This window comes from Rhipicephalus sanguineus, chromosome 4, assembly GCF_013339695.2.
Source record: "Rhipicephalus sanguineus isolate Rsan-2018 chromosome 4, BIME_Rsan_1.4, whole genome shotgun sequence".
Classification (NCBI taxonomy): domain Eukaryota; kingdom Metazoa; phylum Arthropoda; class Arachnida; order Ixodida; family Ixodidae; genus Rhipicephalus; species Rhipicephalus sanguineus.
Genome location: NC_051179.1, coordinates 70,814,384 through 70,834,254, shown reverse-complemented (window position 1 = coordinate 70,834,254; position 19,871 = coordinate 70,814,384). Strand labels below are relative to the sequence as shown.

At 45.8% G+C, this 19,871-nt stretch overlaps 1 protein-coding gene across 1 annotated transcript in view; it reads left to right on the top strand.

Moving 5' to 3' along the window:
- Positions 1-302: 302 nt before the first annotated feature.
- LOC119391287 (SEC14-like protein 3) overlaps positions 303-19,871 on the top strand; it is a 257,605-nt gene continuing 238,036 nt past the window's right edge. Inside the window, exon 1 of the mRNA XM_049415226.1 lies at positions 303-602. Coding sequence (XP_049271183.1) covers positions 549-602 — 54 coding nt within the window. The 5' untranslated portion in view covers positions 303-548. The remainder of the gene's footprint in view (positions 603-19,871) is intronic.

Genomic DNA, 19,871 nt, shown 5'->3' with positions numbered 1-19,871 from the left:
CAGGGGGTTCAGCCTTTGGCTCGCGTAGTATGCACTTTTCCGAGACTCAAGAACTTGTAGCTCGCAATACATGTGCCTGGAACACATTCTGGTGCTTTCGGAGTGCTGACATGCTCAGTTAGCTCCGTAGTGAACACGAACTGCAGTTGTCCGTGCTGTACGCCCAACAACCGTTACTCCGTGGTCGTCTGCTCTTTCGCCGCCTCCGTCCGCGAGAGGCGCTGGCGCAGCTGCGCATGCGCAGCGATGGCCCTCGCTTTTCTCCATCACCCCTCTCTGCGGGTTTTCGCGCGTTCGTGTTCTTCGGAGCCCGAGCCAGTGCGTGCGTCTGTGTTCAGTCGCTTGCGCTTCACTCTCCGGGTCGGGCAAGCGGAGTCGTCGCAATGGTGTCGTAGTGTCGCCCACCGGGCAGTCAACGTCGAACCGGCGTTTTCGCGACTCCGCACGCCTCGAGGCACGACCCCGTCGGAGACGGAGAGGCACCAGACCCGAGGTCCTGTTCCTTCCGTTGACGTCGTCGTGACCGACGTCGCTAGTCGCATTCCACGATGAGCGGCCGCGTAGGAGACCTCACCGAGCAGCAGATGACAGCGCTCGACGAAGTAAGTGCCTTCGCCTCGGGGAGCCACTTCGGCTTTGCCTCCGGGGCTTGCTCTTTCAGTTACTTCTCTCTCTCTCTCCTTCTCGCGTACCTCACTCTCGCCCGTCTTCACGTACTTGATGGGTTACTAAAACTCGGTGATTTTCTCCTTTGTCGGAAGGGACGAGGCGTTAGCGCGGCGCGCTTTCGTCGACAACTGACGCAGTGGGGCGGTCCCGCGCGGAACGTGTGTAAAGGTCAGAAGCGATGCTTCGCTGACTCTTTAACGGCGCAACCGCATCATAGTCGCGTTTGGACACTGCGACACTCTTACAGCACAAAGTTGTCTCAACAGCAACACAAAGAAACATAAAGGTCTTGAAGCGTTTTCTGACTCGTCTTTCTTTTTTTTTCTTTTAAAGCGATGTAGTCCGTGAAGTGTAAACAACACTCCGGGCAGTTTGCAAACTTAGACTGTGGCGGGGCTCACGGTGGTCTTCGCGTTCACATTCGGAGTTCGTAACTGTTGCGGTAAACAGGTCACGTATGTTGCTTCGTAAAGTTGGACGAAAATGGGGCGCGTTATTTTTTTCCGCGCGACTTGATGCACGAGCGGGCGCGTTAGACACAAAAACAAAGAAAGAACAACGCATTGTTGCATTGATTTTTTTTTTGTTGTTGTTGATGCGGCGGCTAATATGCGCGATGGGAAAGGAGTAACAGGCGAGTGGATTGCAAGAAAACTGGGTCAAGGCTCCCCGAGCTTGTGTTTGTTTATCTCTGACTTTGTAAAATATGCTGTGAATAAGTAAACAAAGCGAAGCCGAGAAAGAAAAGCTCCAACTCCTCGTACCGTAAATGTGGCTTTCTCTCATGACAGAAATGCATGCGGAGAAGCCAAATTTATGCTTTGGTTGGCGGATTTGAGTTGTTGACACTGTCTCTTTAGCAGGAATCACAACAAATGACTTCGTGGCAGTGCTCGAGAAGAAAACAACAATATGAAAAGGGGCGATTTGTTTGTTGGAAGCGTAACTATGACAAAAGCTTTTTTTTTTGTCTTGTAGTTAAAGAAACGAATCACCAAGCCGCGAGCAACAGCAGTTGTTTAATTCGAAGCAAATGAGGCTGGCTTTAAGCTCTCGCAAAACTAAGTAACCGAATCCAATAATGTCATTGACAGTTGTAAATTTGAGCGGTATATATATCTGTGCGCTGATTATTTGTAGTTCTTTTTAAACTGCTTGAATGTAATTTGCTGCATTTCCGGACCGTAAGCTACATTTAGTTTTTCAATATTTCGTCTAGGACTGCTGTAATTATCACATACGCAAAACCACAGATATGTATTGTTCAGGCAGTGACACATAATAAAAACATTGTACTTTTCGCTAAAAAAAAGAACAAGAAAGAAACGCCGATAATACATATACTGCCACAGTCGTGAGAAAGCTAGCTCCTTGTCACACTCAGCGTTTTGGATATTCATCGATTTCATTGTTCCACTGCGACAGTTCTGACAGATATCTAAGCACGCCGACCTCGTCACTAAACTTTGAAACACATCTGGAAAGCTCGTTGTGCTCAATAGAGTACAAGCTTGCTAACTTAGTGATAACGATTTTTCTGGTTGTTGCAAGTTTCAACGGGAGGTCGGAGATAAGATTCTTTCCTTCACCTTATAACGGCCCTGTTATAAATTAATAATAAGCTCAAAGGTCTCTCATTCTTTGGCAGTTTCAAAAATTATGAAGGAAGGAACAGGAGAGAGAGTAAAGGCAGGAATGTTAACTAGTCTCGAATAATTGCTATGCTACCCTATGCTTGGGGGAGGGATGGGGGAGTTTAAAGATAGAGATAGAGAGAAAGACACATAGAAAGAAGGAGAAGGGTAGCACACAAACAAAAAGTCACACTCCTCACAATCACGACCTCACTGTTGGTCTACAACAGCCTGTGCAAGTCTGCAAGAGTTTTAACACTGCCTTCTTCGCATTCATCCGCGATTCCTCTTCAGGACGACATTCCATAATGGTTTCTGTCGACATCGGTCTGTCGTCAAGGCGAGCTAGAGCGATCGCGAGTGACTGTCTCCGCACGTTGTAGCGAGGAATGAATTAATGAATTAAATCTTTATTTCACGGAAGAGGACGGCTCTCGGCCGGCAGTTTGGGACTAGATGGAGAAGGGGTTGTTGGGTGAACAGCGTCAGTATTAAGCTGGTATCGGTCCTCGTTATTTCTTCGTATGCGTAGAGTTGTATCCGTCTTCGGTAAATGTTCAATACAGTCGCTCTCGCACGAGATGGTCGACCCCTTCTACACCATTCTAAACAGGCCATTTATACTAGCATGACATGTACTTATGGATCGGCATGGAGGCGAAAATGTTTGAGGCCCGTGTACTTAGATTTCGGTGCACGTTAAAGAACCCCAGGTGGTCGAAATTTCCGGAGCCCTTCACTTTGGCGTCTCTCATAATCATATCCTGGTTTTGGGACGTTAAACCCCAGATATTATTATTATTACTTATGGATCGGAGCCAGACAAGCAACTTCAAACACTTTCCGTCGATGCCCACACTGTCAGGAATTATGTAGAGAAGGTTTACACGCCCTCATTTGGAGTTTTTCAGCTTTCTCGCACAGGAAGATCGAACATTCAACTACTGCCACGCGACGACATAAGGACTTAGGAAATGTTCTGCAGCCTAATGATGAAGAACAAGAAGCACTTGCGAATTGTAGTGACGACAGTCGCAGATAATGTGCTGCAGTGCCTACTCGCTACTACCGATGACACAAAAGATTAAGAAAGTAAGGCGGCGTCAGTTACAGATTTCGAGTGGCATAACACCAGGCTATTGAGTGTCATCTGAGTATACCATGTACCGATATTGTGCGTTTAGACAAGCAGGTGACGATTTAGAGTGCTATGTACCTTGCTGCGGGAAAGCGGTAAGACTTCAATAATCCACGTAGGCAAACAATCGCATACTGCTTTACGCAGGTTAAATCACGTCTGCCTGTTTCTTATAGGGTGCAAGTAAAAGCACTTCGTTGTGTTCCGAAAGAAAGTTTGACGATTCAGAGCACTGTGTGCTCTACTATGGGAGCCGGCCCTGCCGTGCTACCAAACTTAAGCCGTGTTGAGACTACGTGCGCAACGTACGGATGGTCGGTAAGTATCGTGACCTTAAACGTAATCAACGTAATGAGCTTGTTCAGACGTTGTTGTATTTAGCGCAAAGTACGCAACGTTTGGGGCGTAAATGTTGGCGGGCCCGCGACATTTACGACAACTACTGATGCGACCGTTACGTACGACCAATGGGCAAAGCAGTTTCGGTTTTCATTTTCCGTCCCCGGGCCTTTCGTCCTCCCCAGATTCCGCGTCTTCATGCGCGTCTTGAAAGTCATGCAGTAGCGTGTCCGTGAGCTGGTTTGCCGGTGTTTATTGCGTTTTGTGCCAGTGGCCAGTAACCATGACCCGTGCGGAAGCGTCTTCGCTGTGCAGTAATGGAACACTCGTGGAAGTGCGACAGAGGCCCGCACTGTACGACCAGCGTCTGAAATCGTATCGCGACAAGCAGCTGCAGAACGACGCCTGGCTGGAATTTTGAGAGAGGTTGGAATTTTGCAGCTGAACGATTGTCGACAATGCACGAGCTGCAAAAAAAAAAAAATCACAGCATATCCACGGGGTGAATGATGATGAGTAGGGCGAAGCTCCGGAGGGAATCATCGGTAAACCGTGAAACTCTTCCGTCAAATTCGCCCAGTACATCATATAGAGAGTGTGAAACACCGTGTATATATTAAACATCAAACTTTTATTGTACTGTTGGTTTACGTGGTCCCTTCGTTATCACCGCTTTGTGATCGGTGAAATGCAGGGAAAGTGTCCGCTACCGAGCGAAAGAGAAAGCGCGCCAAGAGCGAGCGCGACTCCGAGTGAAACAGAAAGCGCGCCAAGAGCGACCGCGTTCCTCGCTCGCCCTGTGAGAATTAACGGCAAGGCTAGAGGGAAGACACGACGCGCGTAGCGTTCCTCTTCGCGGTCCACGACGTGAGGTCGGTAGCATGCCCAACGAAAGCCTGCGGAACGCGATCGTGCAAGTGCTCCGGCTTCGCGAACAATGCACGGCGTTTACTGCACATAAAGCCTCTTGCCGCCGTTCTCGTGCCGCCTCGGCTTCGCGCTCTCGTACGGCAGGGTCCTCGCGCCGTTGCCATGCCGCTTGGGCCTCTCGTTCTCGAACGCTGGGATCTTGGCGGCGTCGTCGCACAGCCAGACGACACGCTTCGGCCTCCCGCTCTCGTACGGCAGGATCTTGGCGGCGGCGTCGCGCAGCTTCACGACGCGCTTCTGACAGCGCCATCTCGCATCTTTCATCATCAACTACAAGAAAACCATACCGCCATCTAGTGTTGTTATATGCAATTTTACTCGTACACTCACAGCGCCATCTATTGTAACATTCATAAACTAGTATACTCACAGCGCCATCTATTGAGCAACTCATAAACTAGAGGTGGCTACATACTACTACTACTACTACAGAGGAGGGAACGACTCACACCCTAAGAAGCTTCGCCCCTAAAACCTTCAAGCCAAATACTTGCTGCAGCATATATTGCCTGCCGCAATGCGCGTATTGGTTGCAAGACGCCGGCATAACTTAGTAGGATACAATTGTAGCGTTTATTGGTTGTCGCTCAATTTAGAATTTATTTTTTTGCACTCGTATAGCGATGTTCAAGTTGCTTCATGAAGGCAGAACAGGCGTTCATAGAAGCCAAACTGGACGCCCTAGCCACACCTCGGCCGGACTAGAGGGCAGACGCGACATGCGTTAATGAGAGCGCATGTCACGTATCCCCTTTAGTCCAGCCAGCCCAGCCATGGTCAAACACGCGAACCTTGCTAGCCTGCAACAATTGTAGTGAGGGCGCAACGCACTTTCAGGACGGTGATTGGCGCGTCTTAAAAGAACGTACCGTGCCGAAAAACTCAATGTGAACATACTAGGTCGTTAGCAACGCAAACGGGCGATGCAGCTGTTACGCGATACGACACTTGTGACAGATGCGACTGTAGTCTGAACCCGGCTTTACGCCCCAGGAATCAAGAATAGACTTACATGTTACGTACTTTACTGCGCTCAATAATATTGCCAACAGAAAATAAGAAGCCAAAGCAGCGCGGGTTGAAGGCACTATAATTACCTAAATACCGCGCAATAAAGAAAGCCCAGGTGGGAGTTACTAATGCAAAAGCTGGACTATTGACTGTAACGGCTCCTCTTAAGTGGAACTCGGCAAACTTCGCAAACCAGCGCCTTATTTTTCCGTAATTGCCACCTAAACTTCGTGCCTTTCGCTCGACTTGCCATGACGACAAGCAACTCTCATTCATCGTCTACTGCTTGGAGTAGCGTTTATGAATACCTGCTCCTACGTCACTGGAATAGCCAGAAATCTAGGTGTTGCATTCACAAAGGCGTACTCGTTTCATATCGGAATGACGGAATCTACAAAATATGCAGTGAACTCCTGCGGAAGCCGAAGAGACACTTGAACACGTCCTGGGCAGCTTCGTTCGCTATTAGAGCGAGCGATACCCGCTCCATATGCTCCTGACCCAACGGCACTCAAGGCCATTTCCTGTAGCCAGAATCCTAGGACCATGGACGTGCGCCTCGAAGGCGCAGAACGCAACCAAGCCTTAGCGACGTACTTAAAATCAACAGGTCTCTGCGACCGCCTGTAGACTTCGTGTGCTTCCCCAAGTGTGCGCGTGATTCCGCCGATCTCTCCCTTCACTTCTGTCTCTATGTCCGCACCTTTATCCCTCTCCCCCAGCGCAGGGTAGCAAACCGGGCGTGCGTTTGGTAAACCTCCCTGCCTTTCCGTGCTTCTCTCTCTAGGCTGGGAAGCCTGTGGTTGTAAAGAGGCGGTCGCGCGCCTTCCTTGCGATTGTCGTAGCTTCAGTGCTCGAAGAAAGGTCCCCAACGCCACGCTCGACAGGATTGATAAAGGTATAGTGTACTAGAATAATGAAGGTCCCTTTACGGAAGCAAGAATATTTGGACCCTATAGACCCAACCGTCGTCGGCCAGAACAGCTTTCAAAGCGCTAGCGTGCTTTTTTTTTTCGGACATGCAGAACTTATTGAAAAGCTACAGTGTGTAGATAGTTTTTCTTTTCTCCTCGTTTTCTCCTACCCTTGTCTTCCCTGACCTCATCCTTATTGCAGAGTAGCCAACCGGACTGTTCACTATGGTTAAGCTTTCCGCCTTTATTCTCCCGTTTTCTCTCTATGTAGGTAATCTAAAGGAGGCAAATTCGAGAGGAAAAGATAATAATGAGTAAACAATGACGTGAAGTCAGAATTACGAATGTGTGTACCCGTATGAGAATTCCAGCATTAAACTCTAATAATACGTATACTGAAATACTTCACAGGCTTTAGCTGAACAATGGTCAAAAGAACTAGACTGGTATTCACGACAAAAAAAAATTGCGCACTTATTGATCCTATAAGAGAAGTATTAGCTCGTAGGTTATATTACTCCTGAGAGCTATATCAAGCCAATCACTAGGCCGGAGATGTTAGCGCAGGCGGCGGGCCAATGGCCGACATCCGTTGATGTACGAAAAGCTTTGGGAGTTCGGCTCTTGAAGCCAATAAGCGACGGGAAAAACGCTTAGATGAGCGGCGTTTAAATGAATGCGACAGTAGCGTGTCGCAATGTTTAGCGCATCGCGGGCTTGCTTTACTGTGCGTTTAAATGTGTCGCATTCTCTTTCATCCGAAGCTCTAGGCTTAACCAGAACTTTTTTCGGTGCTGGTATAGGGGTGAGGGGTGGTTGGGATCCGACCCTCTTTGTGTACGCTCCTGTGTGTGTTCGTTAGAGTGTGCATATTTTCACGTGGCCGTGACGGTGAAGAAGGCTCCAGCAGAACTCGGAAATACGTAACTCTTTATTTGGGCGAACTTGTGCCCGGAAAATGAAAGGCAGTTCAAGCTGTATGCTGACAGCGGCTAGAACACCGTGGGCCGTCGAGTAATCTGCCAAGTCGCAAAGCGCGTCGGCATTTATGCAGGTGTCATCGAATATTCCAGGGTAATCGCTAGTGGCCGCGTAAGTTCCGGAATAAACTCTAATGTCCGCGTTGTGCGCGTAATGTCATCGGAAGGTACTAAAATAGTCTGCAAGGTTCCCAGTCATTCCGGCGCGGTTTGCGCAAGGCCGTAGTTACACGTGCGAATGGGCCGATAACATAAAAAATAGAGAGGAAGGAGCGCGTGTGGCAATATATATCACGCATGCAAAACGTAAAAATATCAGTGGTGTAGGGGGGCGGGGGTGTGGTTCACCCCAAAACAGCGCCCCCTGACTACGCCACTGTCCGAAGCAATAAGTGGAACCTGTTTCAAGAGCACCGACTTTTGGGCGAGTTAATTTTGCATAGCCGAACACAACCAAGCGCACACAAACAAGGACAGAGGGAGGTGGCTACGACGCAAGCACTTATTCCCCACTAATCGTTTATTGATCAAATTGCATGATACGAACGATTTCCTTGATGACGTCGCAAGACCGAAATGCCAACATCAGGTGAACATGCTGAGAAACTTTGTTCCTTTATATGACACAAAAATGGAAGGTGCCCTGACGCACGACCGACCCTCCTAAAGCGCTTGTGTTGTCGTCATCCCCCTCTGTCCTTTTTGGCCTGGGTTTGACAGTGTTCTGCTACGCGGAACCTGTTTCCGCTGAGTCGCAATCTGCCGATGAGCGGAGGAGAGCACCAGCCGTCTCTTTTTGCCTCAATGCGACACGCTAATGTTCACGCATCGCATTCAAACTATCGCATTAATGTCACTCGTCTTCCTAGCACATTACCGCCGTTTACACGAAGTGAAAATGTGTTTTACAGCGAATCTGCCTTAGCCTACCCTGTGCCGTCGTCGTCGTCGTAGTAGTCGTAGTAGTAGTAGTAGTGGTAGTAGTAGTAGTCATAATACCTGGGGTTTAACGTCCCAAAACCACGATATGATTATGAGGGACGCCGTAGTGGAGGGCTCCGGAAATTTTGACCACCTGGGGTTCTTTAACGTGCACCTAAATCTAAGTACACGGACCTCAAACATTTTCGCCTCCATCGAAAATGCAGCCGCCGCGGCCGGGATTCGATCCCGCGACCTTCGGGTCAGCAGTCGAGTGCCATAACCACTAGACCACCGTGGCGGGGCAGTAGTAGTAGTAGTCGTAGTAGTAGTAGTAGTAGTAGTAGTAGTAGTAGTTTAAAAGGACTGAGTGTTGGGCGAGTTGGTACTCCATTACTACGAAAAACTGCGCAAAATAAACAGGGACAAGTGAGACACACGCACAAGCGCAGACTAGCAACTGGAAGTTTATTGAAGGAAACACAAATATAAGTAACAAGAAAAACCACGTGAACGATTAGAGGTTGGCGGTTAGATCTTCATCAAATCTGTGCTTGCATTGCAAAGTTTGCAAATGTCACCCGTTGTTGCATGAAACAAAGGTGTTGTCAAGGCATAAAGATAGGACAGCGCGAGAAGTGGCTGAGGCATTCTACATCCACAAGTATGGCAGCATGTGCGTTGCAAGGCCTTCGCTTACGTTACACAAACTAGAGATATACTATCTAACCGCCAACCTCTAATCGTTCACGTGGTTTTTCTGGTTACTTCAATCAAATCAAATATTTGTGTTTCCAATCAAACTTATATTTGTGTTTCCTTCAATAAACTTCCAGTTGCTAGTCTGCGCTTGTGCGTGTGTCTCACTTGTCCCTGTTTATTTTGCGCAGTTTTTCGTAGTACTAGTAGTAGTTGTTGTCATGCAGGTCACGTGACCATATTTAGGGTGAGTGAATAAGGAAATAAATGAAACGAAATTATGATGATGATTTTCTTCAAACAAAATAAAACGAAATGATGATATTTATAACTTTCGCTGTGAAAATACCGGAAAAGGAATTGGCACTTTCATTAGTTACATTAATTAGATACACGTTAGTTGTAATAAACCACTTCAGCGCTTACAAGTTCTCTGTCCGGAGCTACGGCGTGCAACTGGCTGAATTTTTGTTTTGAAAGCTGTTAACTAACATTAGAAAAAAATGTTTTGTTTAAACTCATGCTTTATAATGTCGGGGTGGTTGGGAATATTGTATCAATTTCAATCTCCAAATATGGCTACCGAAAGTTGGCCGCATCCCTATATTTAATGCGCATTAAACCATTCTTATACGTTTCGGCAGCTTTTCAACCTAAACAGACGCCCATCTCTGCAAAGCGACACATTCTGTATAGGGTTTCGAAGAGAACAAGGTTAACAAATAGTGCTTCAGTTTGGCGCACACGATTATTTTATTGCTATAGAGACTACGAAGTTAGACAAACGAAACTATCAATTTCAATGAAGCCATATTTAAACACACTGACACCTTGAACGCTTTGTAATCTACAAATTGTAGGACAGTGTTGAACCATTTGTTCCCTGTGAAAACTGCATACTAATGCTTCTGTGTCAAGTTTAGATTTTTTTCTTCTTTCTAATCACTTTTGCGAGAATGGACGCAGAGACTAAATACAAATTATTTTCCTCCCGTCTGTTTAATTTTTGTCGCCTTGTTTTATTATTTGCACCAAAGGGCCGAATATAATGAACTGTGTGACTGACACAAATGTTCCTCTTCATCATTTCGGGCTGCCAACGCACATATCTCAAGGCTATTTTGTCTGTAAATGCATTAACAAAACTCGGAGGACGCTTGAGCTTCGCCTTCAAGTGTAGAGCACGATAGCGCAATCGGACCGTGTTCGTATCGCCTTCCCAATCGCTAGTAAGGCTTCGCGTCTCGGTGGACAGCTCAACCGTGTCGCAACGAAAGGAAGTTTTCGCCGTTTCAAACTATCTTAGAATGCCTAATGCAAGTACAGTTAAGAAAGTGCCGACGACGCCATAGTTCATCATTACGCGAATTAGCGAAGCACCCACTACGTGTCCGTAAGGCATTACACCCTCTTACTCAGCTGAACACTTTTTGCTGCTGATGATGATTAATTATGCCTGATCGCTTTCTAATGGGTAGGCCTTTAAAACCGCACACTCGTTGCGAATTCAGATGGCGTGACGCCTGGTGCGACCTTACGCTTCTGCCACACAATTTTACACGTTTTAACGAGACTCCTTGCACAGCATGACAACTGCAAAGAGTTTTTTTTTTTTTTCGGAACGGTTTCAAGTACTGGTGTGGGTCTGTGGTAGGACACCTGCTTGCCACTCAGAAGGCCTGGATTCGATTCCGTCTAGGAGCCATGATTTCTATTACATAATTTTTTCCCGATTTTTTTGCTGATGGAAAACGCCTCTTTTCCACTCACAACCAATGACGCCGACGCCGACAACGGAATTTCTGCTAAAAGAGCTCTTTAACACTATCACGTTAAAATATTTGTATAGGCTCTATCCACGGTAATCTCGATTACTGCCTTATCGAAAAATCTGACATGACACGTATGACACATATCGAATAATCTTTTCATACGAGAACACATATGATTCATATGTGTTCATACGAGATTACTAGATACGAGGTATGTGTGTCATAAGAATTTTCGATAGAGATGTTTCGGACTCTGCTCACACAGATATTGTTTCTGCGCTGGCGATCGTATGTGTGCATAGTGCTCTTAACTTTTTTTACTTTACTTTTGTTGTTTTTTCGCTAATTCAATATCAACTTCATAATGCTGGGATGGCCGACTGTGACACAGCCTACCTTTCCTTGTTCTAACACCTAAAAGAAGACATTTCAATAATTGGATTTCCTTCTGATATTTCCCCAGTATATATAAAAGTGGAGGTCGAAGGCAGGTCAGACCTATAGCTATAGTCTTTATAAGACGATTTAGCTCGAAGTTCCGGGGAAGATTTTTTTTGTTCGTAATAATATGCGCATGAGGCGGAATTTGCGCATTTATTCGTTCGTAGAAATGTTTAGCGTTGGCCACGGTTTCCGTTAATAACGCGTTCATTTCCAGGATTGGTCTCTTCCTCTTCTTCTATTCAAAATTTGGCCTCAGAAAGGGGAAGCTATCTCATAATGTCATTCGCGAAAACGAAACTTTTTTTAAACAATGAAAACTGTGGGAAATCGCAGAATAGCGCAGAAAAAAACAGGTCGGAAAGTGAATTATTGTGCGCAGTTTTCGCTTACTAACTGCTTTTTGTATGCATTAATTAGAACGCATTAGAGATCTTGTGAGTACGTGGCTTCATCTATGTGAATCGAATTGGTTTTATACACGAGAAACAGAAGAAAAAAAGTATTAGCGCGTGTTGCAGGGGGAGCTTCTAGTTCAGGTTCCAAAATACTACTGCAGCAGTGGCGAAATGTCCGTAAGTGTAAGAGAAAGCTTCCTCTTTTTTTTTCGAATTAGTTCTGACGCCGTTGCACCATTTGACCCGCCACAGTGGTCTAGTGGTTACTGTGCTCGATTGCTGACCCGAAGGCCGCGGGATTCAATCCCGGCCGCGGCGCCCGCATTTCGGTAGAGGCGAAATGCTATAGAGGCAAGTGCACCTAGGTTTACATGCTCGTTAAAAAGCACCAGGTGGTCGAAATATCCGGAGCCTTCCACCGCGGCGTCCGTCATAATCATACAGTGGTTTTGGACATAAAACCCCCAAAATTATTGTTATTATTGCAGCAACTTGACGCGTTCGTCATAATTTTTATTGACAAATACATAAGGGGCCGAGTTCACAAAACTTCTCTTTTTTTTTTAAGTTCGTTTTCCGATTGGTTAGCCGGCTTCAGTAATGATATATCCCGCGTCGTAATTGGCTTGAATATTCTCTTACGACAATTTTTAGAGTAAGTCGTTTCGTTAATGGGCTAATAGATAGGACAGGCGATTATTTTTCACATCGTAAACAGGGCTCGTATTTAAAACAAACAAACAAACAAACAAACAAACAAAAGAGCAAAACAAAAAATCTTATGGTAATATTGTTCCTAACAGAAAATTTGCAGGCAATTGCAATGCCCGGCAAATTATTGACGACGCCGCATGACCAATGGCAAATGGCAGTTACCAAGTGAAAGCTCTGGGCATCGGCCCCGGATACACACGCCAATTTACACTACATCTTAAATGTAAATCGAACGAGTGATAGCCTGACATTGCGGGAAACTCTCAAAGCATGAAAATGGTGTTAGCAAAAGAACAGCCGTTTGACGACGTCTTAGACCCACTGCGACGCTGAATAAAACGTAACAAACAAACACACAAACAAACAAACGAACGAACGAACAAACAGACAAACACACAAACGAACGAACGAAAGAACTAATCCGCATAGGAATAAACTCGATGGTCTTGTCTTCGGCAAAATACAAATTTCCCGCTTCACTAACTGTTGGCGGGACATAAATGCATGCAAATACGGTTTTCACTAAACTAACCTAACCATTCTCGCTAAAAAAGAAACAAAACAAAATTTCTTTAGCGCTTGCTTGCGCCCGAATACTAGACATTTGACAGCGGGCCTCTTGTGAAACGCTCTCCAGTTGCTCCCGTGTGGCGTTGCTGTTCAGAAGAACGACATGTCAGCGTCAGTTCTATTTCTTATCGATTATACAGCAAATAAAAGTCCTGTACGTGCTGGGCACTTAGCGTTATGAAATCGCGCGCAGACGCAGAGTGACTTTATTTCTTTAGCGTTGGGACGAAGCACCATTACTGTCAGCGTCAGCTGTTTTTAATGTTATCTTTTTTTTATTTGAAGAATGCAGAGCTTCATCTAAAATTTCACTGCTGCAGAGCACGATTCGACAGCACCTATTTAAGGGACGTGGCTTGCACAAATCAAACATGAATAATTCTACGCTAACGTGAATAATAACACGAAGCGCCGTTTAGCGGCGTTTATGGTGATTCTACAAAGACCTCAAGCAAGTTCATGAATGGCAAAAAGGAAAAGCAAATGAACGAGAAAAGAAAGGACACAGAGACAAACAAGGCAATAAAACAAGAGCTCTCTCACAATTGTAAAGTGATTTTTTTGTACCTTATTTATCTTCTTTAAAAAGTACGTACGAAGATTTGTGAACTTGCTCGACGACTGACATTGCCGAAAAGGCACACTAGCTCAAGCTACTGCCTTGCTAGGCTTAGTTATTTGCTTTTCAACATCGTAAATGCTTTTCCTTAAGAAAGGCGACAGTAACAGAGCAAAAGAGAAAAAGAAAGGACGGAAGGAAGTAGAAGTTTGAGAACATGCATGGTAGGTCGGAGCCAAGTAAAAAAAAAAACGAGACTTGAGCAGATGCATACCCGTACCGCCATAGACTTCCAGAGTCATAAATTCGTAAAAAAAAGTTTGCTCAGAGGCCGTAAACTGCCCCATTGGCAAACAAATGTAGTGAACAAGACGACACAAGCGCTTGTGTCGCCTTGCTTACTCCGACCCTCTCTAAGTGCGCCCTATTGCACTTAGGTTATGTACCAACAAGCCCAGGCTGCTGTTTTTGGCATTCAAGACGTTGAAAACTTCACGTGCGTAGTTTACTTGACATAAATACGTGACTTCACTCGCACGAAAGTGAAATGAAATCTGTTTTGTCGAACACTCAATCATTATTCGTTGTTTCTTCTGCTCGAGCGAGACGTTAAAAAATATGTGAGCGAGTGGAAGGCCCTTCGTCACTCTTAAACCATTAACAACGAGCTTCACGTGCCTATTTTTTCGCCGAGGCATCCCTTTAAACTTTCTTATCGCTCCTCCTTGGGGTAAGTGTAACGGGATACTTTTACGCTCAGTACTGGTGTCGAACTCGCAAAGGCTTTCTCGCGAAAGGTGGAGGAGGATCAAACTCCATTACAAGAATCCGGCGGCCTTGGTGGTGCGGGTGCCACGCCTAGGCGTCAGCCAGGAGCCCTCGGGCTCTGTCGCATAAGTGCCCACAGCCAAACGCCTGCGCGATTCGCTATTATGTGCTCAGCAACAGGACTGACTGTTGTTCTATAATAAGAACAAGTCTTGTATAAGAAGCTTTTATGAACACTGACTCCAGATTTTTTTCTTTCATTCACTGGCTACTGCTGGGCTGCTGGGCTACAGTTCAAGTTGTGAGTGAGGCTTTGTCTTGTTCTGGCTATAACTTCCTTTTATGTCGTGTCCCAGTGCACGCGCTTTGTGTTTCTCTTCGTCGGGCCAGAAGAGGAGCGCAAGAAGAACAAATGTACTCTTTTGAGTTGGCCGACAGTTTGGTCTTGATGGCCTCAGGTGGCAGCTCGGAGTCCCTGTACTCGGGCGGCATCCTCGGACTGCCGTTCAGCTCCGACCTTTTCAGGGCCGCCTCCCAGCGGCGGCGGCCCCGATGGAGAAGGTCCGTCGCCCCGGCTGCGGAAGCCGCGGGGCGACAGTGGTAACGAGTGAGCTCGTGGGTTCTTCCTGTGATCGGGTATTGTCGTCGCGAACGCCGGCAGTTTCAGGATCGTTGTTGTCGGTACATTCCCAGAGCATGTGGCGCAGCGTTGCTCTGTGCACACACACGCTTTACACAGATCGGTGGGTGAGAAGCGCAATCCGCTGAATTTTCTTGTTCACAAGTCCTCAGGCGCCTACAGGAGCAGCCTTTTGGGAAAAAAAAAGAAAAAAAGTCCTTATAGCGGTTGGTCGCTTGCATTCACTAATAATACGTATACAACATCGCGATTGGCTGAAATGTATACAGTCACAAATAGTTTTAGCTTGACTAACATTCCCGAATGCGAGTCGTGCATACAGTATCTGTATTTTTCATTTACTTCGAAAGCTTGCCCTTAGGCATAAAAGGGGTGTCAAAGGTGGCGGGAAATTCCTCTTGCGTATAAATTCTGTTGTAAGAGACTTTCTAAGACTGTAAGATCTGGGGAATACTGGTCATGGATTTACATAAACTTCCTATGATAGTATTGTTCTGAAGAGAAAATTTCATTCAGTCGTGAGTCTCGACATATCATCAGCCAAGCCCGCCGGTCTAATCGCCAATAACACTTAAAGAGAGAGAAAAAAAAAAGATTTGTGAACTCGGCCCCTTCGTAGAAAGGCATAAAAAAAGTGACGCATCGAAAGGTTAAGCGTGTAATGCTGGAGCTGCCAATTTTGGGCCTCTGTACATTTTTAAGGTTCTAATTCTTTTTTTACGTGTCTTTGGCCTATACCCCTGACTATAATGTATTTTGCCGTCGATTTTGTTCCGTAGAGCACGTTCAGATTGGCCAGCCCAAAAGAAATCATACTCCGTAGGCTCCTTTCTTTATTCTTTCTTACTTTCTTTCTCTCTTGACCTAGGCGAGCACGCCTGCCTCACTATTCGGTTATTAGACTGATTAAAAATTAAAAGCGCAGCACGGCACTCACGCGCGAAGAGCAGAACATCGCCAGCGTCACGTACGCTGCGCTGTTCTAGCGCTTCTTTTTTTTGTTCGAGGCTTTTGAAATGTCGACACGCGAGGGACGTGATAATAAAAAACAACGGAGCAGCCCACATTAAAACAAATTTAAAAGCTACGTTTCTGAAAAATCGGCACGGGAGGCTCGGTGCAGGAAAGGAAATGAAAATAACTTGCTAGTGTAGCATTCCGGATAGAGATTAGTTTACTGTTTATTATGTTAATCAAGAAAAACCAACATAGACTGTGGCAGGGTTGCCAGGTCGAAAAGACAGAAAATAGCCAAGAAATTAGAAAGGACCCTACTGAAACGTTCCGTATGCCATTCCAATAATTCCGTATGTTTCCGTAAGAATTTTACGGAAATATATGGAAAACATATAGAAAATATACGGAAAACATATGGATTTCGTATGGAAACATATGGAATTATTGGAATGGCTTACGGAACGTTTCAGTAGGGGAATTGCCGAAAAGTAGCCAACTTGAGCCACGGTAGCCAAAAGTAGCCAAAATTAGCCACGCGTGCGTGATAATTGCGACGTTTTTATTTAAATGACCAGGGCTGGGCAAAGATACTTTGAAATTGTATCGCGATACGATACAAGATACTCAGGCAAGAAGTATTGGAGATACAGATACAAGATACTGCCGCAAAAACTGTATCCGATACGATACTTGGCAATTGTATCTTAAGATACTTCGATACATTCTCAAATTTGTTATTATAGATCCATATATTGTAGCAGCAAACGCCTATGCACGAAAATGTCTACTTGAAAATTTCTTAACTGTGACCTATTTTGTTTTACTTGAATGAAATGTCTGTTAGTATCTCAAAAGTTTTGCCTTTCTTGCTCAAAGTACATTACTTTCCTTCCAAAACAACTTATTGGGGTTGTTTTTAGCTTCTTCACAGGACAACTCTTTGTACACTTCGCTGACAGCGGTACTTGCTTTGTACAGCTTGCCGACCATCTAGCAGGTTGCCATATAATCACAATAACTTCTATAAGAAGCCTTCGCACGAGGACGCAAATACCGGTGTGGACTTTTCCCTTGTCTGTAAAAGACAGCTTGCACGATACCGTATGTCCGGACAGGTGTACAACAGCAACAACGCTGGCAGCGACATTTTTCTTTTTTTTTTGGGGGGGGGGGGGGGGACGCATGGTGTATACTAGGGGTTTGAGACCTTTCGCTAGCGGCCCGGCCCGCACACATGACCGTCTTCGTCTCATTTGTTTTTATTTTCTAAATAAGTAGGTTCGTGAGCTGCACAGGCATGACTGGTCTCAAGCATTCCTTTCGTGAGGAACATGTGGTCACCATGTGCTGAAACATAACCGTGGAACAAAAAACAGAATCAGCGTCCAGATATCAGTCATTCTGTACATCGGTATCGATGTTTCTCGAATCCTGACTCCAAACCCCCTTCAGAAATGACCTATATATGAGATATGGGGAAGGCTTCCTTTCAAACGTCATTTTGTTCAAACTCTCTCCCACTATCTTCACTGTCCCGGCCCTTGCAACTAAATTTCGCGACTGCGGCCCGCTGGCTACGAGCTCAGTTTGAGACCCCTGGTGTATACGTAGATGACGTAGAACTGCAATGAATTTTCATATTCTACTTATCTGCCGGCGTAAAGGATTCTTTGTTGATATACTCGCTAACGTGCAATCTCTTTAGTAATTTTTCTTCAACGAGAGAACATGTGCAACACAGAAACGTCTCAGACGCATTGTATAGTCACACAAAGCGTCACAGGACACCGCCGCTGTTCGCGCTATTGCCACTTATAGCTCCCATTACGTGGCGATTAGTAATGCGAAAAATATTTAGGAACGCCTAAAGGTAGGAAAACAAATATAAGTAAAATAGAGAAGTAGTTGTGCATCAAACATTCACATTGAATGAGTACAAAAACACAATACAGACGGCGCCCTGAATATCTATGAGCATGAAGTATTGTCAACTTACCTGTTGAGACAATAGAAAATTCAGTGCTTATGGAAAATTGCCTGAAACGGCCCATTGGGACGTTCATGAGCAAAACAGGGCATTCAGTAAAACAATGTTTTTCGAATCCCCTTCCTAACATCTTTAAGATGGCTCCTAATGATTCCTAATATTATAATGCAAACTCAATTTCGCCATTTTCCTAAGCGGTAAGCAGAATGTTTTGCACTGTTTACTCAAGGTACGCCCACATAATTATATACTTTTTTTCAACATCGCCTTGGCAACGTGTAACTGTGGAAACAGTAGTGTAAATAAAGTAGGGAGTTAGAAGAATAAAGCAGAGATCTTATTTTGGGAGCACGTCACGAAAGACATACTGCAGTGACCAGACCGGAAAAACACTGCACAGACTTAGGTAATGTAAGGGATGCAAATGACAGCTGAGAAAGCACTTGTGCTAATAATCAAATTATGATTTCATAAATTCTCTGAATAAGTGTATCAAGAAGTGAAAAATACGGTACGCGAAGATATTTTCTGTTAGGTAAACGCTTGCTCTTTTAGATCTAGCATAGTGGTGCTAACGTTGTTAGATTCTTATTTGCATATAAGTTAATTCATGGCATGCAAGTCAAACAACAATCACGAGATCATTCAAATCGCCGATATGTAAAATACACGCGACGCAGAGGAACGCCATTCTTGCACGCATCACATTTCGTTACGGAGCAAGACGCAAGACGAAAGATAATCTTCAATAACGAGACACTGTAGCAACATCAGAATTTGCGCGATAGACGCATCGCAGGACAGTGGCTAAGAGAAAGTGTCGCGGCATTGGCGCAACTGTAAAAAACAAATTGGCCGCGTATCTGCGTGCTTCGCTGCAAATGTCGTCTAAAGACGATAGAAGAGGCGCTGCGTGAGATATGGACGCCATCTGGCAATACGTCGGGAAACGCGAGTGCTGTGTTGCGGGCTGGTAGTCCCGGCGCAGCGGCAGGCGAAGACCGGCGGTGACCAACGCGACCGGTGGGGACGCCGGCCAGCCCGAACACGCTGTTTGGCGCGATGCGCCGAAGGAGAAGAAACGTCCGCACTCAACGAGTACTCTCCACAAACTCTCTTACTTACACGTCGCCTGGGTAAAACAGGAATGCCAGAGCGGCGCCCCCTGTCATTCGTACAATGCAATACTGAACCGAAACCGAAACACAACATGAGCTTGTGCAGAGGGCACGGAGGAAGACAAGTTTCAGCGCAGTCGCATTTTCAGCGCACCTTAAGAAACTAGGGTTGTAACATTGTAGGGCGAGTAGGGCCAGAAGGACCGTCACGACGAAAACCTGCCTCCTCAGTCGTATTCGCCTGGAACGTTGGTGTGGCTTCGCGTTCCCTCCTCCGCTCCTGGCCTTTCCACAAAGCTACTGCCTAAGTACGAAGGCCTCTACCGCGTCGCACGTCAAGCATCCCCAGTTAACTATATGATTGAGCCTGTTCAATCATCTACGGACCGCCGTCGTCGCGGCCGCGAGACTGTTCACGTCGATCGACTGAAGCCGCATTATGACCCACCAGTTGTACCTGTTCCTTAGGTCGCCAGGATGGCTCCTTTTCCGCGGGGGAGTGATTTGTAACATGGTAGGGCGCAGACAAGAACGCCTGCGTAAGAAGAAGACGAAGACAGTTGTTGTTGGCGCTCGCGCTTGCTCGGCTTGGACCGCTGATCGCTTCAGCTCTGGCAATCTTTTAATAAACGCGTTACTGTCTCAACGTTAAACGCATACCATCAAGGTCTTTAAAATTGCGTATCTCTGTATTTTCTGTTAAAGGAACACA